The 24,604-nt window shown below is 48.0% G+C and overlaps 1 protein-coding gene across 1 annotated transcript; it reads right to left on the bottom strand.

The window, feature by feature from the left end:
- Positions 1–254: 254 nt before the first annotated feature.
- Positions 255–23,271, bottom strand: LOC100118623 (calsyntenin-1). Its single transcript, XM_016983378.3, has 9 exons — positions 22,694–23,271; positions 16,974–17,253; positions 13,339–13,663; positions 10,110–10,596; positions 7,414–8,121; positions 6,336–6,672; positions 5,765–6,072; positions 4,800–5,144; positions 255–4,556 (listed from the first exon to the last, which is right to left on the bottom strand). Exons 1-8 carry the CDS (start codon positions 22,776–22,778, stop codon positions 4,846–4,848), a joined length of 2,829 nt encoding a protein of 942 aa, XP_016838867.1. The 5' UTR covers positions 22,779–23,271; the 3' UTR covers positions 255–4,556; positions 4,800–4,845.
- Positions 23,272–24,604: the final 1,333 nt, after the last annotated feature.

Below are 24,604 nucleotides of genomic sequence, written 5' to 3' on the forward strand. Positions count from 1 at the left end.
AAAACAATACAGTAGTGCGTTATACAAATCGATCGTCTTTGCGATTCACGCGCTAACATAAATTTTTTCTTTCTCTCCGTCTCTCGATCCGCGCGTCGAATCTCTCTTCCGATTCCGCTATTATAGCACGCTTATATAACCCTCGTAATATACATGAGACTCCAGCGAAAAAAGCGAAACTAGGATAACTCGTGCCTTTCTGCGACTCTTCCTTTTTCTCTTTTCTTTTCTTCTGCTTTTTTTTTTTTTTTTTGAAAAAAAAAGAGGAAGGATCGGGCACGACGTTCAAAAATGCATTCCGGTCTTTTTCCTCGCAAAGCCGAGGCCTTTAATGGGCTCGTCGTCTCACGCTACCGTGCACGTGGTAATGGGCCGAGCGCGAGCTCTAATTTGGCTTTTTTCGAGTGCCTCGTCATATTTCTCTCGCAATGTAAGTGTTTTTCTCTCTCTCTCTCTCTCTCTCTCTCTCTCTCTCTCTCTCTCTCTCTCTCTCTCTCTCTCTCTCTTTCATCCACCCCCTACAATTCTTTATTCTCTTTTTTGTTTCTGTTCAATAAATGTTTGTATATATAATATATATTCATATTTATATATATGTTGCTTTGTTCTCTTGTAGGATCTCGCTTTGTTAATTAGTAGTTAAGTACAATTGTATGTAAAGTTTCTCTGTTTGTCTCGAGTCGAAGGAAAACGAGTGTGTATATACGAGTCGAAAATAAATCGTCGTACAAAAGAGGATGGACACTGCAGTGTGGGATGGGGATTTAAATTTTTATTTTTTGCGCTATACACATACACCAATTGAAAAGACTACGTGCGACGATTATTACCCCCTATAAATAATAAGCGGACGCAGATTAACATAGAAGAGGATCTCGTGTGTGTAAATTGGAGGCAAGTACACGTTGTGTTCGTGTGTGCGAATAAGCTCGTCGAAATTAATGAAAGAACTTTTTCAAATTAGAGCTATATATTTACGTAAAAAAAAAAAAAGAAAGAACCGATAAGAAAAACACGTCTCAGTCGAGGCTGCGCTGCTGAACGGGCTCTATACTCTCCCGAGAGCGAATGACTAAACTTACGGAGAAGAGGAGAGATGAACGAGTCGCACATGCCAGTGAAGCGAAGCGAAACAACGCTGCACTCATCTCATGCTCAATCACGCGAAGAACTGACTCATGAAGCTACCTACACATGTATTAATAGCGCTTTGTGTTAACCGGCGAGGAGCATATATAGGAATAAATTATAGAAACGAGTATAACGAGGAAATTCGCATATGGAAGAGAGAAAGTTCGAAAAGCCAGCTCCGTCATATTATAGCGATGCGAGGGATATGGAAACGAGGAAAAGCCGTCGTCTACGAAAGAAACGAATAACGAGTAGAAAATCATCAGAGGTGAAAGGGGATATCGATAGACAGAGTATACGTATAGCAAACGAGAATTCATTATACGAGGATATGACGAAGAAACGCTAGGTTCTCGTATTCTTTTTTTTTCCTGTTATTATTATTATGGCATAGCCACGGTGCGCTGATGTCAGCGCACGACGCGGCGCTTAAATCGATCTTAATTTTACACATACGGGTGGGGGAGGGAGGATACTCGCAGCAGCGAATGCGGCTGATCATATTCTTTATTTTTATACTTTATTTCTTTTAACTATAGTGATTTTAGCCTTTCTCCTTTCGCAAAAAGTCGCGCGCGCGCGTTTTTTTTTGTGTTACCTTCTCTCGTCAGCGTCGTTAGTCGCACCAATTTCTTTTATAAAAATGATATGATATGCACGTTGGAAAAATAAATTGTCATATAGTCCCTATATGAATACATATATATATTCGTCATACTCAAATATTCAGTTCTAGGTATTTGATCGATATAACTTCCCTAAAAATACATACATTCACGTGAATTAGGACTCGGCAGTATTTGTATTCATCTCATTTCATTTAATTGGATATATATCATTAATAGAAACTGCGGTGTTGTAGTGCGGTTGATCGTTTTATATTTAGTAAAATTCATAATTTTTGTTCTTCGCGTATATAAGTATTTGCTCGAGATTATTGTTATCATTTTCCTCTGCACTTCGCACAAAGTAGTACCGCCGATACGCGCGAGAATTTTGCTCCAAAATTCTCGCTCCGGCGTTCTCTTATGTCTGTGCATCGTGTTATACGGCGTCAATCAGGAAGCTAAGCGCGCAGTTCCCTCTCGAGGCCGCGCGAGCTTGTGTGGTCTCGAATACTTAAATACAAATTTCCGAATGAAATGTCACAATATATATGTATATATGTATATCAAATACTGCCTGATAATACACAGTTTTTTATACTTTATTTTTTACCTTTTTTCATTATTTATTATTTATTTTTGTTCTTTACGGCCCACGTCGCGAGGTGGGGGTTTCTGTTACAATCATTGTACACACGTGCGTGATGTCACTAACGCGTTAAATTTACGTTTATCCTTAATATTTTTTTTATTTCCACAAAGATTGAAGAGCCTTTAGAAATCCCTACATGACAATTATCAAAAGTTCAATCGTCAACTAGGACCAAGGAGAGAGAAACACATCGGTTTTGACATACAGCAACGTACAAAAACGAATTACACAGTTCCAGGCCTACAAAAAACGAAAGAAGATTGCACTGCACTCTCGCAGATAGAGCCTATGGCGCGAGAACGGAGATTCCCGCGCCTCGCTTTTATTTTTCTCTCTCCGCGCGCATATATGTATATATGTATATCATCGACCTCACGATCGTTTTTTTTTTATCAGCCAATATCGCCGCAGAGAGAAGAGAGTCTATCGCATGCAAAGTAATTGACACATGCGCCTGTATAATATAAACGCAATCGTAGCCCACCACATATACTTCGTTACGATATGGTAAAGGTTTTTTTTTCTCATTCCCTCTTATACAATTATACCAAAAATACATACAATATGGCCGCATTCCGATTTACAATAAAAAATTATAACATTATCCTCTAAAAAACGAAAGAAAAGAAATAAAATAGTCGAACAACGCGAAGATTCGCTCTTCTGACCCAAGCTTTGAAAAGAATTGGAAGATGTCAGGAAGAAGCAAGATTAATGTTATTGCAAGCGGGATGCCGTATATATATATAAGTGCAAGAGATTATATTTTCAAATCTCCGCGAAATTTTTTGGAAGCAAAAAAACAACTTCCGAGAAAGAGTGTCCTTTCCTACTTGTAGAATTCTTCGTGGCGAATCAGAGTTTCGTACCGATGACCCATCCTTTTCGTCGATCAAAAAAAGCTACGAGATCATAGTAGTACAAACGTTGGTATTTTTCCCGCCGGGAATCCGTAGAGGGGTTCCCGGAGGTATAGAGAAATGCAAAACGTAGTGCTCGATCGGCTTATTCTGTATACATACGTTATTTGAGAATTTGTTTCATTATTATTACTTGGAGTCTACAATCGATAATGATGAGTAAATGTTTCGAATAATGTTTTCAGATACCATTAGTACCAGTAGCGATATTTTTCTCTTTCCGCTCAATGCTTATATATATTTATACGTGTGTGTGCTGAGCATTCTGGAAAAAGTTGATATAATAAAAGCGTAAAATGAAACTCTGTTATCTTCTACTATATTTGCATTAGTCAAGCGTTTAACATAAGGCAGACTGTAGTGAAACTCGCATGTTTTTGGTATCATTTGTAAAAGTCGATTTGTGCATTTAAAAGTCTTTGATACGTTACCAACAATACTCGAATTCTTATACAAACGTGTAATGAACGAAATGATTGATATAGTTTTATTTTGTCTTTTTTTTTTTGTTAATATTTCTTATTAAATATCTAGTCTCAATCTACTCAACTGCAGTCCATCTTTTTAAGCTTTGCAAGCATATTCCAACATTGAAAAATTTCGTACTCGCCTTCGGGATTTCCAGAAATATCATATAGGTCCTCTCGAAAGCGTCTAAATATGTTTTCTTTTTTATCCATTTTTCTTCTCTTTACTGAATGTGTGTGCTCGTGTATTTGTGTGTGAAAATAGTTTCGAAGAATAATACATCCGCATACCTCGACAACCGCTGTTGTTAACAATGTACCGTATGTAGAAAGTGTTTTTTTTTCAACTATTAGATAAAGCGTCCCGCACTCTTACAGATTTAAATCGTCCTTTTTTTCTCTTCTTTTTCTCCATTTTTTCTTTCTCTCTTTCTAATCTCTCGCTCTTTTTTTTCAAGCAGCACACCGTCGATTCGCCGATGTCTGGTACTAGAAACTCAATCTAAGGGGACGGATATAATATGACACTTCCACCTACCTGCAAGAACACAGTTCACCTACGACTCTACAGACCGAGCATTTTGAAGGTGTCCTATATAGGGAGGATATGAAGTCTCTGGAGCCAAATTCAAAACTTGCCGATTTTTGCAAACTTTGCCTTTTTTCGAGCCCTTGATTAATTCGAGACAAGGCTGCCGCTGAAGCTACTTCACCCTCAAACGTTGTTTTCTTTTTCTTGATCTTACAGTAGATGAATTTGCATTGCGAAGCTCCATGATGCCTGGATAGAATTGAAAAGTTTTTCAGTGAGTACATTTTTTCGAGCTTCTATGCTGAGAACTCTCAAAGCTATATTTGTGAAAAAAAGCAATGCGTGGGCTTTACGCGTGACGCTGCGACGAGACGTTATTTCAAGCCGTGAAAAGTGAGTCACCCCTTACTCGTAAAGTCAACGCGATCGTTTTTCCCCGGAAACGATTAACAGAGAGCAATAATAACCATATCGCTAAAATTTGATACGCACCTTATTCGGTAATGTAATTAGCGTGGCTCTCAGCTTAGTCGGATCTTTAAACGTTGGGCGTGTGATCCCACTCGAGGTCGGGGCTTGGGCAGCGTCCGCGTCCGGTGCCGAGGTCGCAGTCGTTCTCGCAGTCGGACGAGTCGAGCTCGTCATCCCTGTAGCTACCCTCCTCAGAGTCGGAGCTGGCTGAGTCATCGAGATCCTCGTCCCGGCGGTTCTGGGCGGCCTCCTGCTCGGTTAGCCTGTCCATGGGGTTGACAGTTATAGCGAGAGCCGAATCGTCCCAGGCCATCTCAGTCTCGGCGGCCAGTTCCTGTCCGGCCGTTCGTCGCCGCTCGTTGGCACCTGGAAATTCAATATCGTTGCGTTGAACTATCGGCACTTCATATCGATTAGCACTTGGCGCTTCAATTGCCATGCAATAACATCGGGGTCAAAATTATTAAATGCCGGATGTACGATTCAGTCGTTGCAGCGCGCGCAGAGCTATGCGGTATCGAGAGGGTTGCGAAATTAAAAATAGACCGTAATCTCGCGCCCAACCAAACAATAATCCTCGCGCCTGAGCACGATTATTAAAAGTATAAGGCACACACACGTGTGTATCTATTAAAAGCCCGAATCGATAGTTTCGAAAGCCGAGGAAAAACTGGCTCAGCGATTGTAGTTTGTAACACAATGACGTTCAGTTTCAATACGAGTGACCTACATTCAGTCGCGCGGCTGGCGCATTTGCGCTTCGCTCACAAATTTTCATTTTTCATTTGCATCGAGGCGCGCGCGCGCGCAGGCACGCTGCCAATAGTCGCGCTGCGCTAATATTAATCCCCCCATTAACCGCTTAATCGGATGAGCGCCGTAAAAGCGATTACAGCTGCAGGTATAGCAGGCGCGCGCGCGCGTCAATCGGTTTAAGCGGGCTGTAAGCTCCATCGGAAAAGTAAACAAACAAATCAGCGTGGTACCTCGCATTCGGGCGGCCCCGACAACAACCATGAGCAAGAGGAAGCCGATACAGCAGGCGGCGACGATGGTGACGGCGTGGCTGCCGCTGGCGTTGTGACTGCCCTCGCGCAATTGCGTCGTCGCGTACTCTTCGTTAAGCTCGGCATGGTGGGGCGAGAGGAGTGCGTGACCTGGCTGAGGCTCGACGATCCTCGCCATAGGGATGTCGTTGGCCGTGTGGGTCGAGTGCGGCACCGGCGACGTGGTCTTCTCCTTCGGGTGGATCACCGCCAGCGTCTGGATGTACTCGTTACTGGCGAATCGGCCGCTGGAAGCAACGGGTTCAAACGTTAATTAACATCCGCGCGCATTTCGAGCGGCGAATGGCGCGGAAAACTGCTTTGATTGGAGATTCGATCTCTGATTGAAAGCTATAAAACATCATAGCGCAGTTTCGAGCGCGCAAACGGATTTATTTTATTCGAACCGCTAAAAATCCAATGCTTGATTGAAAGCGTATAGCGATAAATAAATCAGCCCCTGCTCTCCCTCTGTCGAATGCGCGCAAACCGAATCCTGCAAATGACGTACCTCAATTCCGAGCAGGTGAGCTTGAACACGCGGTCGAGATAGTAGGCGGGCTTGCGGTTCATGTAGGTGATGAATCTGATGATCTGCTGGTAGTTGTGCGGCGTGTCAGCGCCGGACAGAACGACGCCGTCCCGGTCGACCCTGGCGCTGATCGAGTGGAAGCGACGCAGAGTATCTCCGGGCAAGCTCAGGCTCTCGTGGTCAGGATTCAAGCTGGGGTAAACGCTGACGGCACAGGCGTCCAGGCGAGCTGCTGTGCCGGCGGTGACCTTGGCGTCGGGGAAGACGCGGACGCCCAGCCGGAAGTCGGCGTACTCACGCGCTACGTAGCCCGTACCTGCATAGAAACATAAGACAGACAGAAGCGTATAAAGAAAATGAGAGAAAAATCAAGAGGGGATTACTTTATGATTTGTATCGAGGAGGGCGAGAGAGAGAGAGAGAGAGCGCGTGAATATACGGCCCGTCCCGCGAAGCGTATTGGCTTTCGGACGGAGAATATAGAGGCGGGGAAGACAATGCCGAAAGTTTTTATGGCAGGAGGGGGGCGAGAGGATTACCGCTGTCAGAGCGGGAGAGAGAAGGACGAAGGCTGGATATTAAACGGAGTGTTATCGTATTTTCCCGAGAGCAGCGCACACGGGAAGGAATTAAAACATTCCTGGGCTTTAATATCCCTTGACTTTGAGGAGTTTACGTATACGTGAGCTTCCGCTTTTCGGGGCGATTTTCGCCCGGGAGTGATTGATTCTCAAACGAAACAGTCGGGAAGTTGGACGTTTATTGCGCGGCCGCGCAAGCGAGCGAGCGCTCTGACAAACTTCAATGTCGACGGTTATTTTAAAAGTTTGAGCGTTTCCTTTATCAACCCCCGGACAATCGTCGGAAAACTTTATTCCTGTTTTTTTTTTGCGAAACTTGCTGCATTAGCCTCCGGCTCGTCCGAACCTCCTCGCCGTAAATTTCCGTTATTCGTCGTCTGATAAAATTTTACCACTCGCGCACGTTTCTCTAGTATATAGAAAAGTCGAATAAGACTCCGCAAGAATAAGCCGCGCGGAAGAGTAGTGTGACCTACCGTTGACGGTGATGCCCGGACGCGGGGGTGGAAGCACGAACACGTATGACTGGATGGAGGGCACGTTGAGTGGCCTGTCTTCTCGGCCCTCGCAGATGATGGTCGTGTCGAGTCTGAAGTTGCGCCTGCCCGGGGTCGGGAATCTCCTGGAGTTGGTGTAACCGATGCGTCTCAGCAGAGTCTCCACGTTGGTCTTGTTGTCGCCGTCGATCCTCAGCTCTGTCAGATCGGAGTTGGTGAGCAGCTCGGTGCCGGGCTGGAGCAGGTCCATCGACGGCACGTGGATGCCCTCCTGACAGTGTCTCAGACAGGTCAGCACGTCGGGCTTCTCGTTGCGACCCACGAGGACGGAGAGCCCGGCGAGGTAACCCCGGAAGTGGTGCTTGGTCTTGTTGTCCGAGCCCTGCCAGCAGGCGCCGACGACGAGGGTGGTGTTGATGCCCTTGGCCGGGTGGAGAGGCCAGTCGTCGATGATCTCGGGGTTCATCTTGTCGGCGTGCCACTCCTCGCCGTCGACGAAGAGACTCACGCGTGGGAAGTTCACCTGGACGGCGTAGTGATGCCACCTGTCGTCGCAGACCTGGGTGAGCTTCCAGCGCCATTCAGCCGGGCGGAACATATCCGGGTCGCCCTCGCTAAAGTCGCGCCGCAAAAGCAGGATCAGCCTGCAGTTGCGGATGAAGAGGGCGTAGTGGTGGCGGTTCATCTCTGTGGATTTAAAAGAAGAGAAACGTTTATTCCATGTACTCGAAGGTGTCGCATATATAAAAATGTGGGTCACGCGCGTCGCTTTGGATATGCGCTCGCATACATCTCGCCCAGGGCGCTCGCGCTCGACAATAGCTACATACACGCAGACATCGAGGTGTTACACTCGCGTGTGCACACACACACATATATATATATATATATATATATATATATATATACACGCATAAGCCGGAGTGTTCTCTCGCGGAAGATGAAAAAAAAGTGTTCGCTCTTTCTTCCGCGCTCGCGCAGACCTAGATCTCATTAAGCTCGGCGGCGGCCGCGGCTGAGTCGTCCCAAGAGAGAGTCGTCGTCTTCGTCGTCGTCGTCGTCGTCATTAAAAACGTGTATAATTATTTTTTCGTCCTATCACGAGTAATCAGCAAACTACACGCTAAGCACTTTAAGTACTGTCTGCCGGCGTTTGAACCCGAGCTGCTGTGAAATCAAAAAAAAAAAAAAAAAATCGCCCTTCGAACTTTTGAAATCCGATAGCGAATTACGACACGCGCGCAGAGTCGGATTTTTTTTCATCATACTTTTGATCAACGCCTATACTGTGTAAATACACACAACGAGCCATTTCGCGTGCGCGGTGTGTAACAAAGTTTGCACGTTGCTCGGATTAATAATCTCGGCTATATGCTATACGTGTACAACGACGTCCTCTCGCAAATAATTAAATTTTCGTATGAAAACAAAAAAAAACAACAGTCATCAGAGAGCTCGCGAGAGAGCATGTATAAAAATGTGCAGCTCTCGAAAGGGCGCTAAAAATAGCCACTGCTCGCGTATACCGGCGTCACATACAAAAGTATTTCCGTCATTTTAAAGGGATCGTACTGTTAAAGTATAGCCGCGGAAAAATCGTCGTCCCCCTATATTATACTCGCGCTGATCGTCATAGTCGTCGTCCAATCATTCCATTTCCAGTTCCATGACCTAATGAACAAAATGGCCCGTGTATATAGGGGGAATAACAGCACGCGAAACTGCAGCAGCAGACTCGAGAGTACAGTAGCTATAATGGAATTCCTAATAGCTGTTCAATTCGGTGATAATCCGTTGACTCGCTATATAGCTCTCGCGAGGCATAATATTAAATCCCGAGCAGTCGTTTCTGCATGAATCTGTCTCTCTCTCTCTCTCTCTCTCTATCTCTCTTCAGATTAAGAGATTACAAGCTACTCTTTGGCTGGGGTCGCGCGCGCGCGCGCGCAGGTTTTTCGTCCGTAATATAGATGTCAAGCCCAGAACTGCGCGGCGGCGCTGCTGCACACAACGCTGTAATTCGAAACTCGGCCGAAACAATTTTGAAACACTCAAATTGTTACGAAATGTTGTGCTCCTGTAGTCGAGTGTTCTACTCGTGCGCGGCGGCGGCTGCTGCCGGCGTACAAAGTCCCCTCTCTCGCTCTATCCGCGTAGGCGGAAAATTTGCATTTAATGATTTTCCCGGCGGCGCAGCGGCGTTATTACGGTAATTCATCTATTCCATTACTTTTATTTTTCCGAGTTATTAAACTAATAACGAGATCCCCGCCTGCGCGCTCTCGAGCGGCTATACATTATAATGCCCGAAAACTTGCTATACGAACAATCCTGCATTGTATCGCGAGGGGAGAATTTATTCAACGCGAGCGAATATCTACATGTATATTGTTCGTTCATTATCGCTCGTCGTTCATCTCCTTACAAACTCGATATCATAGCGCAGTTGTATCACCCTAATCGAGCAATCAACGAGTGTAATCCGACGGAAAATTTCACCCTCCAGCCTCGAGTGTGCTCGCGGGCGTTTCTAAAATAAACAAGATTAATTGAAACAAAATGATTCACGCAGGCATGACACGCCGCGCTTCAATTTGGCCGGAATAAACAAGGCAGTTAACGATAAAAGCATCGACAAATAATTGCGAACGCAGAGTTGGAAAAACAATACTGACTGTGATCGTCAGCAGCGCAGAGGATGTGCTCCTTGACGTGGGGATCCTGCCTGGGCCTTGGCCTGTGCTTCACCCACACTCCAATGCTGAACTTCTGAGCGAGCGAGTGCTCGAGGACATCCTCGGGCACGATCGCGGCGGAGTTGGCTCCATCGAACTCGAAGATCTCGTCAGCCTCGCGTCCCTCGTCCCTGGACAGGCCAGCGGTCCACGGCGTGGCGGGTCCAGGAGTAGGCAGCAGATCGACGCTGTCCTTCGAGGCTCCGCACAACTTCCTCTGACTGCGAACGGTGTAGGTGTCCCTGTCGCAGCCTTTGCCGATGTGATCCGTAGCCAAGCTGAGCGTCGCCCGGAGGTTCCTCAGAGCGCAGGGAGCGTCGCAAAGCTCGAGTCGAGCCGAGGGCAGCAGCGGCTGGGCCTCGACGCCCGCGGCGTAATCCACTCGTTCGGGTACTCCGCGCCAGCCCGGCGAGCAGACCCTGTTGACCTTTTTTGTACAAAAGGTGGAGAGAAAAAAGAAAGGAAAGAGTCAGAGCAAGTTTTAGTATTATATACAGCGTAGCGACGATGTGACGTGTGCGTGTTGGAGTATCGGCTTCTCCTCGCGATCGATCGATCCTGGCGCACGGTATAATGTGTATCCCCGTGCGAGAGAGACGTGCTCTAATAACTCAAAGTTTGGCGAGGGCTTTTATTGGAAAATCGATTTTCGAGGAGGGAATCTAACAGAGATAAGCCGAAAGTGTGTCGTTCGCTTGTCTTATCTCTGTCGTTTGCTCGTGCGCGATTTTCCTTCTCTCTCTCTCTCTCTCAGCTCCCCCCCCCCCCTCTCTCTCTCTTTCTTTTTTATATTTCTTCCATCGGGTAAAAAACTTTTCAATCCGATTGTAATTCAATGAAAATTCATGAATCACGCGCGCGTTTGCGCATACGAGCGATGCTTTATTCACAAAAGGCCCGAGAGCTGCTGCGTGTGCAGCGGCGTGTGTATAAGAATTTCGGCCACGTCCGCCCGTTAATTTTTAACGATCTTTCTCTCTCTCTCTCTCTCTCGCACCCCTGCCGCGTTTGTATCGATTCAGGTATGCGCATTCTTTGTTCGGCTTTTGTATTGAATATTTCAGATCCGAACTCTTTCTGCCCGCAGACACGCGCGTTATTTCGTTATTACTATTTTTTTATTATCTCCGCACGTATATCCCGCTCAGCTAGCACGACGAGGGAAAAGGAGAAAAAAACTTTTCCCTCAAAGAAAATATCGTCGGGGTTATGCGCGAAGGAGAGTTTGAAAAAACATATTATACGAGAGAGAGAGAGAGAGTTCAGCGCTCCCACTGTGCTTTTACAGAGAGCGCGCGCATGAAAATGCGCGCTTATCGATCAAACTCTTTTTCCGTGTCCCCTCGCGCTCTCTCTCTCTCTCTTTCAGGCCAGGATTTAATTGAAAAAGCAAAATTCCGCGCGCTTTCTTCCTCTAAAGCCAACGTTTTTTTACTGCCTCGTGTGCACCGCGGCGAAATTTTTCGAGCTTCATGACTCACGTGATGAATCGCGGCCATATCTGTGTGCGTTTACGTATAACCAGTGTTCACCCCCCCCCCCCGCCCTAGACAGAGTGTGCGGTTGCGTCGCATTTAGCCCTGCCCCTGATGTACATACGCACACGAAAACCCGATACTCGTGACTCAGTGTTCAGCCCCTACAGTTATACGTTTTGAGTAATTAATTACATACAAAAGAGCCGAGGAGTACACACACAGGCGGAAGTTTTTTGAAGGGCTGCGCGCGCGCGCGATACATTTTTAATTTAATGTTGCGCGAGAGTCGAGCTTCGCGTGAACTCGTCGCGCGCGCACACTCCGCCGAGTTAATTAAGTTGACAAGGTTGCGGGTTGCGTTTGACGCCACGGGTTCGTATAACGCTGTTGTTGTTGTTGTTTTTTCCCCATTACATCCCTGCAACTCTCTCTCTCTCTCTCTGTTACTTTATTTTTCTTGCCGCACTCTCTTTCTCTCTCTCGCGCGTATGGACAGATTTATTCGACTGCCGCATCGTCGCTGAAGCGAAATTTACAGGTGCGGACGTGTGTTTCAGAGAGAGAGAGAGAGGGCCGCTGCGCACCGCTTGAATAATTGTGCAAGAGAGTGGATGCCGCTGATGGTCATGGAGTGTCATCGATCGGAGTTTCGAGATGATTCATTACGAAGCCCGAGAGCGCGAATCGATGATATAACTCGCTGCTTTCCCCCCCCCCCCCTCTTGATGTGTGTGCTCTCCTGCGGCTATGAATACGAGGGGAATCGAAGGATCGACGGATTTTGATTAATATTTTGCCGGCCGCAGGAATAATTCGCGACGAGGTGTATTTATAAATTCCATCGATCGAGCGCGAAAATAGTAGTCGTTGTCGCGCGGACGTTTCATACAACCCTTCTCTCTCTCTCTCTCTCTCGCGCGCGCGCGGCGAAGAGAGCAGTGTCGGGATTATGATTAATCTATTTTCATTCCGAACTGTCAATTTGTTAATTGCCGCAGTCGCGCGAGCGTCGAAGATTTATTGCGAAACTCGTTTTTCTCGAAGTTTTCTCGACATATATATTTTCAATCGTAAGAAAGAGAGAGAGGGGGGGTGGGGTGAACGTCGTAATAACGCGACGTAACCTGTCTCGCACTCTCGGCAAACAAAACCACGATTCACCAAACATGATTCACGTCGGGAGAACCTGTGTATTGCCGATGGGGCTATCTCCGATGTATATATCTCTGTGGGTATACACACGTCGCGCGGAGCGGCTGCACAGAAAAAAGAAAATAATCTAGGACAAGCTTGCTATCTTATCGCGAAAGCTGCGGGAGAATGAGGAATTTCCCCGTGTGCCGCGCGGAGCCAAGTTTAATCGGAGTGAGAGAGTACACATAATGGTATTTAATTTCGTCGATCGTCGGAGGAAGGACGCGAGCTCGTTTATCACGAGAAATGTAGTATGCCATTCAGACTGGAATACCGAAATCAAATACTATTAATCCCACGCGTACGAGGCTACAATGGTGAATTCTATTCAGGCCCTCTGATACGTGCACATAATCTTCTATATAAACCGCACACTCGCACACACGTCGCCGGATATATCTAAATTCTCTCTATACATCGCGTACAATATGTATCGGTGCGCAGGACTAATCCCGCGGAGGGAAAGAGTACACAACGTTTCGAATTTTCGTCTATACCTTGATGGTGACCATAGCGGGCGCCGACTGTTTCATGCCGCAGTCGTAAGCGACGACGCTGAGAATGTAGTTGTGGGACTTCTCATAATCCAAGGGCTCGGTATTCCTGATCGCTCCCTCGTTATCGATGACAAAGGGCTGATCGGCGGTGAGTATCTCGTACTTGCAGACGTCCCCGTACTTGGGTGTGCAGTCGCGGTCCGATGCCTCGACGCGCACGATCTCCTCGTAGAGTCGTCCCTCGTCGACGGTGCTCACGTACGCCGGCTGCAGGAACTGCGGCGCGTACTCGTTAACGTCCACCACGGTGATGTGCACCGTTGCGCTGAAAGCAGAGAAGCAGAGCCGTTTATATACATTGTGTTATACGTGTGTGTGAAAGAAAGAGAGACAGGCTTTTCTCGTCCTTTCTTCTCTTCTCAAATCCTCGAGAGCCATTATGCGGAATTATTATCATACGGCATGGCGCGCGTGTTCGAGAAAAAGGGAGAGATTAAATCGGAGCGAGAGAAAGGTGTGTGCGTGCAGCGCTGAAACACGGTTAATCGTGTTCCCGGCAATAGCGCGCGAGACTGCCTTAGTTAGGATTTTAATCTCTTTATATTCCGTATTCCGAACTACTGCGCCGCTCTACTTCTTCGCTGAAAAATGCTTGCCGCTAAAGTTTTTAAGAGTTGAATTAAACGTCCCCCCCCCCCCCCCACCCCTATACACCCTTAACTATATGTATATATATATATCTATAAACATTTTTCCCTCTGCAGCTTCGTTAGCAACTTTACACCGGCAACTTTTTTCCATCCGTTAAATTCAGCGTTAACAAACAAACTCTCGCCTGTACATAGCGCAGCGCGTGCACACGCTTAATCGATCGATTATCCCGGGAGATTCGAAGGAAATAACCGTAGCGTTAAACGCAAATTATCCGACGTTTACACAACTGCATCTCTCTCTCTCTCTCTCTCTCTCTCTCTCTCATTTCTCCGCGAGGCGGTATAATTGAACGGAGCGAATAAGAGAGTCCTGTATACACATCGATTGTGCGCGCGCGGCCGGTTGAGAGAGTCGAGAGGCAAAAAAGCACGGCCTAATATGGAAGCGCAACGACGGCGTCGATTTTAATTCTCGACCGCGGCGATTCACGTCGATACTCTACTCCACCTCGGCGTAATTGAGCATCTCTCGGTCGAGTCGCTAATTTCATACTATTTGCGTCGCTCCCCGATGCAGCTCTCGTCTTATGAGAGATGAAGTGGCTAATAACGGCCCTAATATCGCCTGTATTATCCGAGAGAGGAAAAACGTTTGCGCTGCAGAAAAAGTCATTACGAAATATATCGACGCGATGATTTATCGCCGCTTGGAAAACACACACGAGTGACGACGACGCGAGATTTAGCGTCAGCAGATATCGATCGCTTTGGGATGATACAACGCACTGTGTATATAATATAAATCGTAAAACAAAAAAGATTGTATTAACCCTGTAGCGCAGGGAGAGAGAGAGAGAGAGAGAGAGAGAGAGAGTGTGTGTGTGTGTGAGTCGCATATATATACGAGAGACAAAGCTCAATTTATGCAGACGCTCGCGCCGCTCATCTTTATTTATTGCCCCGCCTTTACGGCCGGCGTGCACACACACACACGTATACATAGATCGCCGGGCCGAAAAAATATAACAGACGGCGTTTTCATATCCGGCCGGATTTTCGCGCATAATGTCGATCGTCGCATTAAAATTTTATTAGCGAAATTCATCCTCTCCCACCAATATATATATATATATATATATACACACTACACACGCGTTGTTTATTCATGAGCAGTACAAAACGGTCAGTCTCTGCGCGAAATTTCGAGTGTCGTCGTCGTCGAGCATATTTTACACGAGTTAATCGAGCGCGTTAAAGAGAAGAGAATCGTGTGTGAGCCAGTAAATTCATTAATCTAAGTACATTTTAGAAGCGATTATGTGTGCGTGGAGAATAATTCAATATGCGTAAGTGGATTGCCGACGGCGGCAGGTGTATATTCGGCGGCAACAAAACTAATAATTTCCCGCTCGAGGATTAAACGGTAACAAAGCGCCGAATTGTACAATTAGACTCCATGTACCTGCAACAGACGCAATTCCGGACTAATATTTACGGAAGTCTAACTCTACGGGCTGCGCTGCTGCTGCTGCTGCTGCAGAGAGGCATATTCATCAGGTGTCAAAGCTTCCTAAAGAACAATCTCTCACGAGAGACTAGAGAGAGAGAGAGAGAGAAAACAGGTACGGGTAGGACTCCCCTCTCTCCATTCCGTAACTTTACGCTCTGTAAATTCTTCGAACCGAAAATTTGGTCCAATTCCTACGTTTATTGCCTCCTAGTCTACTGAGTACCAGTATACGCGGCGCTGTAGTGTCTAGCCTGCCGGAAAATCATCTACATCGTGTCGCATTCGCGGTCGACGCAGTGCCGAAATGATGCGCCGCGAGTAGGTTACGTACACACGACTGCATCGCGTCTTCGATCGCGCGGACTAACTAGGAGAGAAAGAGTAGGGAATTCCTTTTATTCTTTTCGAGAGAGAGAGAGAGAGGGAGGTCAGGTCGACGATTGGTATGCGCGTCGCGTGCCCCTGCGCGCCGGGGATTTCGGCGTTGATTGAGGCAGTTTTCGGGAAGAGCTTTCTGATGTTAAGGGGATTCGCCGCGCTGGAGAATAGACGATTTTTTAATCTCCCCTAGAGTGCCTGAAGACTCTCTTCTGGAAGCTACTTTGAAATCCGGGCGTATACGCGGCGCGACCGAGCTCGCGGTGGTAAAAATCTCTGGCCTTAAAAACTGGCTTAGTCCCTTTGACGCGAGAGCTTTTCAAGTCAGAGCGCGCGTAAACGCGATTGTTTACCGGACATCTGCATTCGGCGCGAGAGGGAATAATTGACTGGCTCGCGGGCGCAAAAGTCTTTTAAATATGATCGGAAATGAAAGTATAAACGCGCCGGAGATACGATAGAGGCGCAAAGCGGAGACAAACAACGAGAAGCTGCTGCTGCAGTCGAGAAAGAGCAAACACCTTCCTTGGACGCGAGATATATAAATTAAACTCGGAAATCAACACACGGTATTTGTACTAAGAGACGGCTCCTCGTGCATACAGCCCGCCGAATAGTATAAAGCTCGAAGCGCTCTGGGAAAACTTGACAAAAGCTATAGCGGGATAAACATTTCTCGTAGCAACGCCCTATACGCTCTCTCTCTCTCTCTCTCTCTCTCTCTCCGAGGTTTAATCGCACTTTTATACATTCTCCGCGGAAAATAAACCGCTCTCGGAAAGAGCCGAGCGCGAGCGCGCTGCACGTACACGTAGCGCAAACAGAATTCAATATCCCTCGTTCGCTCTCTCTCTCTCTCTCCATATTATCCTTCCATCGGAATGAATTTTCGCCCTCGCTTATGATTCAGCGAGAGAATCATAATTTCCACAATCATCTCTCTCTCTCTCTAGCTACGGCGTGACGATTTCCAATTGGAAAACTAAGCTCGCTCGCCTCGGTTTTCTCGCTGCAGCTGTATTAGTAGTAGTAGTAGTAGTAGTAGTAGTAGTAGTAGTAATATAGAGAGCGAGAAAAAGCGAGGAAAAACTCACTTATCGGACTGCGCGCCGTTGCAGGCGACGGCGGCAATGTCGAACTTGTAGTTTCTTCTCTTCTCGCAGTTGAGCACCCGGAGAGCTCTCAGCTCGGCCAGGCCGTTCTCCTTGAGAACGATCTCGAAGGGCGCGTCGCCGTGATGCTTGTTGGCGATGCGGAACGAGCAGATCTTGGCGCCCAGGGCGCGGATCTGAGGCGTCACCTCGACCAGCGTCTCGTTCTCCTTGACCAGGCCGTGGTAGCCGCTCTCCAGGCTGTCCAGGTCCAGCCGCGGGCCTGAAAAGATCGAAATTTTCGTATTAATCATCTCGTTATTATGTTGCAGCGTATTGTGAACGTTGGTTTCTATAATATGTGGGTTATTGTGTTGAACGATCAAAGCCGGATCGAAATTAACGATCCTCGATATAACGTACAGCGCTGACGGTTTTTACGAAAACGCGACTCTCGGGTAAAATTACGCGCCATCGTGCATACACACGCGTATATTATTGATTTCCTTCCATACACTCGCTATATTTCGATTATACACCTATATTCACACGCACAGGTAGACTCGTCAAGCTCTCGTGCTTTATAATTTAAAATTTACGAACGCTGCCTTTCTCTCTCTCTCTCTCTCTCTCTATCTCATACAGACACACACACACACTGTATGTCTGCACATGTACACTTCGGAATATCATACGAACATATATAAATTCAGATTGAAACTCCGCGGCGGAATAGTACGCGGGTGTTGTGTTTTCGCGAAAAACATCGGCTTTGCGCGCATATTTCCCCGTCAAGAAAACAAAGCGCAAATCCCGCGCCATAAACCTCTCTCTCTCTCTCTCTCTCTCAGCTCTTGGCGTGTATACGTTACGTTATATGCAACGCGTTTTCCGTTTGTTCCGCATATCTGCTGAAATAACTCGGGCAACTGAGTGAGAGAGAAAGAGAGAGTTTTGCTCGATTTTAGCCCTTGTATGCTTCGGAGAAGACAAGATCTGTATAAGCGAACACGGAAAAAGCTCCAAACGGTTATCTCTGTAATTAATACTTTTGTGTGCACACACAGCATCATAACCGAACGCGTGTAGAATCGTTTGAAAGAGTAACGCGAAGCCCGTTGGAAAATCCATACACACAATGGAAGGTGACAGGGCAGGATTCGACGGGAGTGGAATTGTATGGCGTTCAATCTAGCGCTAATAGCTTTTTCATCCGTTTAATGTGCGTGTGTGTGTGTGTGCGTACGTGTGTGTACGTGTGAGAGCGAAAAAAAGCTACGGGTCATCCCGTGCGTGTATCGATCGTCGATTAATACTACACATTCCGGGGCTCGACTAGCGGACCTTCCCAGAAAGCTACACTCGAAGACGAAGCTTGTACAACGCAAGCGGCGCGATATTGCTTTGGTAGAGTCTTTAACGCAATCAGAGGGTCTCAAAATTGCTGGGTATAAAATTTTTTTTCCGTTTTTGCTCTCTCGCTCGCTGAGTATAATCAAGCTCCGCGAAGCTCTTCCGAAAGGACGAGAGAGAGAGAGAGAAAAAAAGCCATCCGCACTAATGCTGTTTAATGTATAATGCTGCAGGTGTATACTACCATGCTCGCGCGCAAAGCTCCTCTCACTCCGTACTGCACGAATAAATTAAAACGTAAATCTGGATCGGCGAGTCTCTGTGCTGCGCGAACACTTTGCTGCCTGCTGCGCCGCGCAGTCGAGCGAAAAACAAGCAAGTCGAATTTTAATTACCAAAGAGCTGCAACAGAGCAGTATTTTCAATTTTCATTATGAATTACACATAGGCGCGCTTTGTATAGGAAATATATAAGGAGAGAACGACGGCGATACGGCCCGTTGTTTCCCGCGGAGGTAGAGTATATTTCAATGCGCGCATCTCTCCCGCGAAATTAGGCTGCGCGAGCGCGGAACACAATATGCTCTCTCGACGCTCGCGACTCCTTCATAAAGGAGTATATACGCGGGGGGGGGGGGGGGGGGAGATGTGTGCAGTGCGCTGTGTGTATATTAAACAAGAGTCGTACGCGCGCTCCGAATGAAATCTAAATCTCGACAACTTTGCTCTGTTTACCGGAGACAGAGAGAGAGAGAGAGAGAAAGAGAGAGATGGATGTAGGCGGCTTTTATTATTCCCTCTGCGCATAGGCTGCTCTCTCACTACTCGCGCGTCACATAATGGAAATCATCGGTAATCGATAGAGAGCTGTCGTGTGGGTCACGGAGGGACGTGTGTAAGGGCGCTGGGAATTTGCATTTTGTAAGAGAGTAAGAGAGAGAGAGAGAGAGGAGTGAGATTCCTCCGCACACGGCGTGTAATATGCACGAGGAGTTTATTGCCGAGAGACGCGACTAGTCGCTGCTGTCTACTTTGCTCCAATTTCCAAGGCTCGCTCTGCGGCGAGGCCGAATACTCTCTTCTCCTCATCTTCTTCTTCTTCTTGTCTGCAGCTGCGCTTTAAAAGGGTTATACTCGCGCGTATTCCGCCGAAAGATTTTACCTCTCTCGAGCGCGCGAGCGAGCGGGCCGCCGATAAAATATGGCAAATACTCGGGAGATAAAAGAGGCGAAGAGAAGAGAAGAGCCTTTTAATACTTGGAGTGCGGCAACGGCGACGGGAAAAAGTTTGGAGGGAAGTTCGCCGCGAGTTGTGATGTACTTTGCGCGCCTGTCATTCATTATTCGAACGCTTTAATTGTATTTAGAGAGAGAGAGAGAGAGAGAGAAGTTTTTTGCGCGGATGAAGGAGATGATCGAAATTGCCTGATGCGTGTGTTTACAGAGGAAATCGCATACAAGTATAAGCCGGACGCAACTTTCTTAATTAGTCCCTTGATATCTAGATATACCAGTACACGTTCTCGCGATATATCGAAAAATAATTCGAGTTATTCAATTGCGCGCGCGCGCGACTCTTTTATCATTATTTACAATGCGGCGAGTAATAAAGAGAAAGTCGATGCGTGTGCAGCGCGTTATATATAACGCCCGCCGGGACAAATAACGCTGCAGCAGCAGCCTCTCTCTCTCTCTCTCTCTCTCTCTCTCTCTCTCTCTCTCTCTCTCTATCGAGAGAGAGAGAGATAACTGTATAGCCCGGTATATTATGTGGAGCGTGTCGGGTGTGTATATTCGCCGAAAATGAGCCTCTCGATCACGATTGATCTTATCCCCCGATTAAACGCGCGCGCATGTGCGACGCGAATTCGAGAGAGAGAGAGAGATGCGCTCGAAGCGTCGAATTTAATTATTCCTGAGAATTATACACGCTACATCTTTTCCAGAATTACGCAGTAATTCAGAGGTAGCATACAATCCGAAAAAAGCAGCCAGTGCAGCTCGCCACGGGAAGAAAAATCGCACTCGTGTACAGTGTGTGTATGTGTCCGACTCGCGGCACATACAGCGCGGTCAATCATCCGCTACGTCAATTCCATTAAACTCTCGCGTGTGCGACTCGCCGCTCTCTCTTCGCTGTAGCGGAAAAATGCAGTCCACGCGCATATAGAGCGAGTTACACACACACACACATACACAGACGTCGCGTATAAATTCCGTCGCCCGCTGCACTGCGCGCGAGAGGCAATCTCGATAAATAAAAAAACGCTTCGCCGTGTGTAATGCGAGAAAGAGTGTGCGCGCAGTGCATAAATATAACGCTAAACTCATTAGCATTCGGATTAGCCGCGCGGCTCTGTCTCCTATACGCGTGTGTGTATACTGTATATAAAAGCGGAGAGAGAAAGAGAGAGAGAGAAAAAAAAGCGGCAGCCAAATGAACAGGATAATACGGAGAGAAAGAGAGAGAGAGAGAGAGAGAGAGGCTCAACTGCACTTTGCTTATAGTGTATACAGTGAACAGGTGTGCGATAAACGGCTAGACGCTGTACATTGTGTGCCGCTGCAGCGCGTTGCACGTGACTGTGTATACAACTCGGGCATAATTCTTTTCTGCGGGCGGAAGGAGCCGAGAGAGGAAAAAAAGGGACCCCGAGAAACGAAAAGGAGAGAAAGAACACGAGCGTACAGTATGCGCTGAATCGAAAAGGGACGAGAGAGAGAGAGAGAGAGAGAGAGAGAGAGGCCCCAGAGGTATAGGCTATAGCGTACCGCAGGTAGACCGCAGAGAGACTGCGATTTCAACAAAATCCCGCAGAGCCTGCAGACACGTGCGTATACGCGTATAACACACACACATGCACGAGCGCAGGTAGATTTATACGGCTGTATATGTAACCCTCTATGCGCAGCTGCTGCCGCCGGCGAAAAATCTCGTCCCGCACCTGCATACCGAGTCGGGTTTCGACCTTCGGATGAAATTCCGGACCGCCCGTTTTTCTCTCGAAAAACCTTCGGGGAAGTTGTATTATACACCGCGCTCTGAAAGACAGAGAGAGAGAGAGAGAGAGAGAGAGAGTAAAAAGAAACGAGAGAAAGATGTGCATACCGCCGAGTAAGGAGTGAAAGCGCTCGCGCGCCGCGGGAGAGGGATCCTTGAGCCAAAAAAAAGGACGAAAAGCGCCTGATTTTGTGTTTGTTATGTTTTTGCCCGCATCGTACATAGCGATCGCGAGGGCGCGAAAAATTCAATCGGACGTGTTGCGTCGAATCCGGAAGCATCATCAGCGCCGCGAAAGCTCCGCCGGGACGCGAAGCTCTTTCTCTCTCCAACGTCGTCGTCGGGATTATTATTTTTATCTCCGATCGTCTACGCGCTCTTTTGGAAGAGAATCGGAGGTGCGACAGAGTACACAGCGTACGAAGACGCTCTTTCTCGTGCTATACGCGGCGCGAATCGATCGCTCCTTTATTTACCGAGCGATTAGCGCTTTTCGGCACACTGTATAAGCTGTAAGATATAGGATACAGTATAGAGCCGAGCGAGAGAGAGAGAGAGAGAGAGAGAGAGAGAGAGAGAGAGAGAGAGAGGCGACGTAGAAAGTGGGGCCAGCACGCGCGCGACTCTCGCGACGAAAAATCAATGGGAAAAATAAAAGCGCTTTATAAATAGGAGACTCGTGTGTAGGTGTATACGTACGACGTCGCGTGCGAGACTCTGAAAAATCGAACGACGCGGAGGAGGAAGCGAGAGAAAACGGAGAAACGTATAGTGGCACATCACGCAGCCGCGAGAAACAGGTGAGGAGTACACAGGGAGAGAATAAAAAAAATAATGTGTGTGTGTGTGTGCGTGAGTGAGCATCGACGATCAAAGGAGAGCCAGCCATCGGAGCGCTTCCTTCTTCTCTCCGTCTCTCTCGTCGTGTCGTGTAGAGCCGCGCGCGCGACTTAAAGCGGAAAAATCGATCGCGCCAGACGTTCGCGATCGGACTCTACTCTCTCGCTCGCTCGCTCTCGTGAGCGCGCGCGGGAGGGACAGAGACGGACGCACACACAGGTACATATACACACGAAACGGGGCCGCCGTCGAGATAACGTCTCTCTCTCTCTCTCTCTCGCTCTTTCTCTGCAGCCGTATCCTCCATTCGCGAGAGGGCCCTCAGCGAGAGAAAGGTATACACGCGCAAGAGACGGAGAGAGAGAGAGAGAGAGAGAGAGAGAAAAAGGGCAGCGAGAGAACGAGTTGTGTGTCCAGTGTGCGAGTATGTGCGCGCGCGTATGTGTGTGTATGGGAGGCGAGAGAGGATAAAGAAGCCCGATGCCTGGCGGTCGGGTCGGTCTCTCTCTCTCTCTCTCTCCTGACTCACCTGCATGTTCGGAGGAGCTCGGCGTGACGTTGGCCCGCGCTACGGCGGCCAACAGCAGCAGGAGCAGAGCCGCGAACCGCGACATTCTTGCTCTTTTTCTTCTTCTACTCTCTGCAAGCTATATTCTCTCGGCTATTTCTCTTCCTCTCTGTCCTGGAGGCTATATTCGCACTCTCTTGGGAATAGATATACTCGCACTGCAGGACGCGCGGTGGCGCTCGGCAACAACACACGACACACTGGCTCTTCCCCTAGCGCATCGCGCTGCACCGCCTCCCCCGCGTCGACGACGTATCTCTCCTATTTGTTTATTTCTCTTCTCGCTCTCTTTCCGCGCGAGAGACTGCACTCGTAACTCGACTCGATCAGGTATACTGACAGCGAGTCGGTCTCGCTGATGCACGGCTAGCGAGTACTGTGCAGTATGCAGCGCAGTGTGCAAGACACAACAGCGAGGAAAGAGTGAGCTGCTGCGCGCACGGCACGGAGAAACGACACTACTGGAGCAGAGCAGCGCGTTTACGACACACTGACTGTCGTGCTCTGCCGCGGCAGCAGCGCCACCACCATCGTCGTGCACTCTGCGCGAGCGGCGAGCTACGCTCACGAGCTTGTGTAGCCACTCCCGCGAGTCTGTGTAGGTGTGTTGCGTAGGTATACGCGACGCGAGCCAAGAGTGGAGGCGCACACGGCACACCGCGCACGCAACGAGGGAGTCCAGTTTCCTATACGGACACGCATACACGCGCAGACTCTGAAACACATCGATGCCAGTATACGCGAGGAGAACGGAGGACGGAGTTTTCGGACGAGTTCCAAGGCGAAGGCTGCTTGTGCAGTGGAGGCGAGCCGCTTCGTCGCGCTCGTGATTGATGAACCGCTGCGTAATTCGTTTCGGAGCTGTCGATGCTTATTCAATTACTCGTTGTTTTTTTTTTCCCCTCTACCTACGTAAAACGTACTTTAGCATTGCGGTGAAAAACAAAACTAAGATTGGAAAGAGAAAAACATCTCCTCTTCAAACTCGTCGCGCTTCGAACGTGAATCGTGATCGCCTAAAACAAAACAAAAATAATAAATTAAATTACAAACGTATAAAAGGTGAGCTCGATTCCGAAAAACTACGCGGCCTCGAGTCGCGTTCTTCCGAAGCCCCCCAAATACGGCAGGTAAAAATGCCATTTAGCGCCGTATACGGAATCCGGTTCCCATTCATTCTCCCGACACACACACACACACGCGCGCAGATATCGACCTTTCCATTGCAGACGGAGCCTGCAGACGAAGAGCCGTTCCCGACGCGGTATGTGTGTGGGAGCTGCCTGTGCGCGCGCCTCCACCGAGAGTCAATATTCGAGGAGAGAGAGAGAAAGAGGGAGAGCTCACGGAATGCCGGCTAGAAGGATATCGATTCGACCGAAAAAATGCGCCGCGCTGCGCGCGCTCGAGCGCGTCTTTTTGAAAATCGCCCGATTACACACGCACATATTATATTATCGCCGGTGTCTTTCCGCTGCAAAACGCCGCTGCGTGAAAGGACTGCGCAAGTTTCGTAACGCCGAGTATAATATAAATATTTAGCCGAGGATGAGTCATGCGAGCGAGTGAACCTGTTGAATTAGCATTTGCTTAGCATAGACGCACACGAGACGCCTCGTAATTTCTCGCAGTTAACATTTGCGTTACACATGTTCATTACTATACGCGTACAATCGATAGATAGACGGTAATGGGCTCTTCTTGGCGCGCTGTCCCTTTTTTTGCTTTCTTTTCGCCGCATAGCCCGTCGAAGCTCGCTCGCTCGCTCGCTCGCTCGCTCGGACAATTTTAGATTTCGGGGAAGAGTGTGACGCGCGCGCATTTTTCGCGCCGTATACTGTATAAGCAGCGCCACGTGCGCGCCCAAATTCG

This window comes from Nasonia vitripennis, chromosome 3 (assembly GCF_009193385.2).
Source record: "Nasonia vitripennis strain AsymCx chromosome 3, Nvit_psr_1.1, whole genome shotgun sequence".
Taxonomy (NCBI): domain Eukaryota; kingdom Metazoa; phylum Arthropoda; class Insecta; order Hymenoptera; family Pteromalidae; genus Nasonia; species Nasonia vitripennis.

What these genes read in the sequence shown, in the direction of transcription:
- LOC100118623 (XM_016983378.3), bottom strand. Translation starts at nt 22,778, where the DNA reads ATGTCGCGGTTCGCGGCTCTGCTCCTGCTGCTGTTGGCCGCCGTAGCG. An exon ending in CCGCTATGGTCACCATCAAG is followed by an intron (nt 10,597 to 13,338) that starts GTATAGACGAAA and finishes TGTACAAAAAAG; the next exon opens with GTCAACAGGGTCTGCTCGCC. An exon ending in CGGGGCCGCCCGAATGCGAG is followed by an intron (nt 5,145 to 5,764) that starts GTACCACGCTGA and finishes TTGAATTTCCAG; the next exon opens with GTGCCAACGAGCGGCGACGA.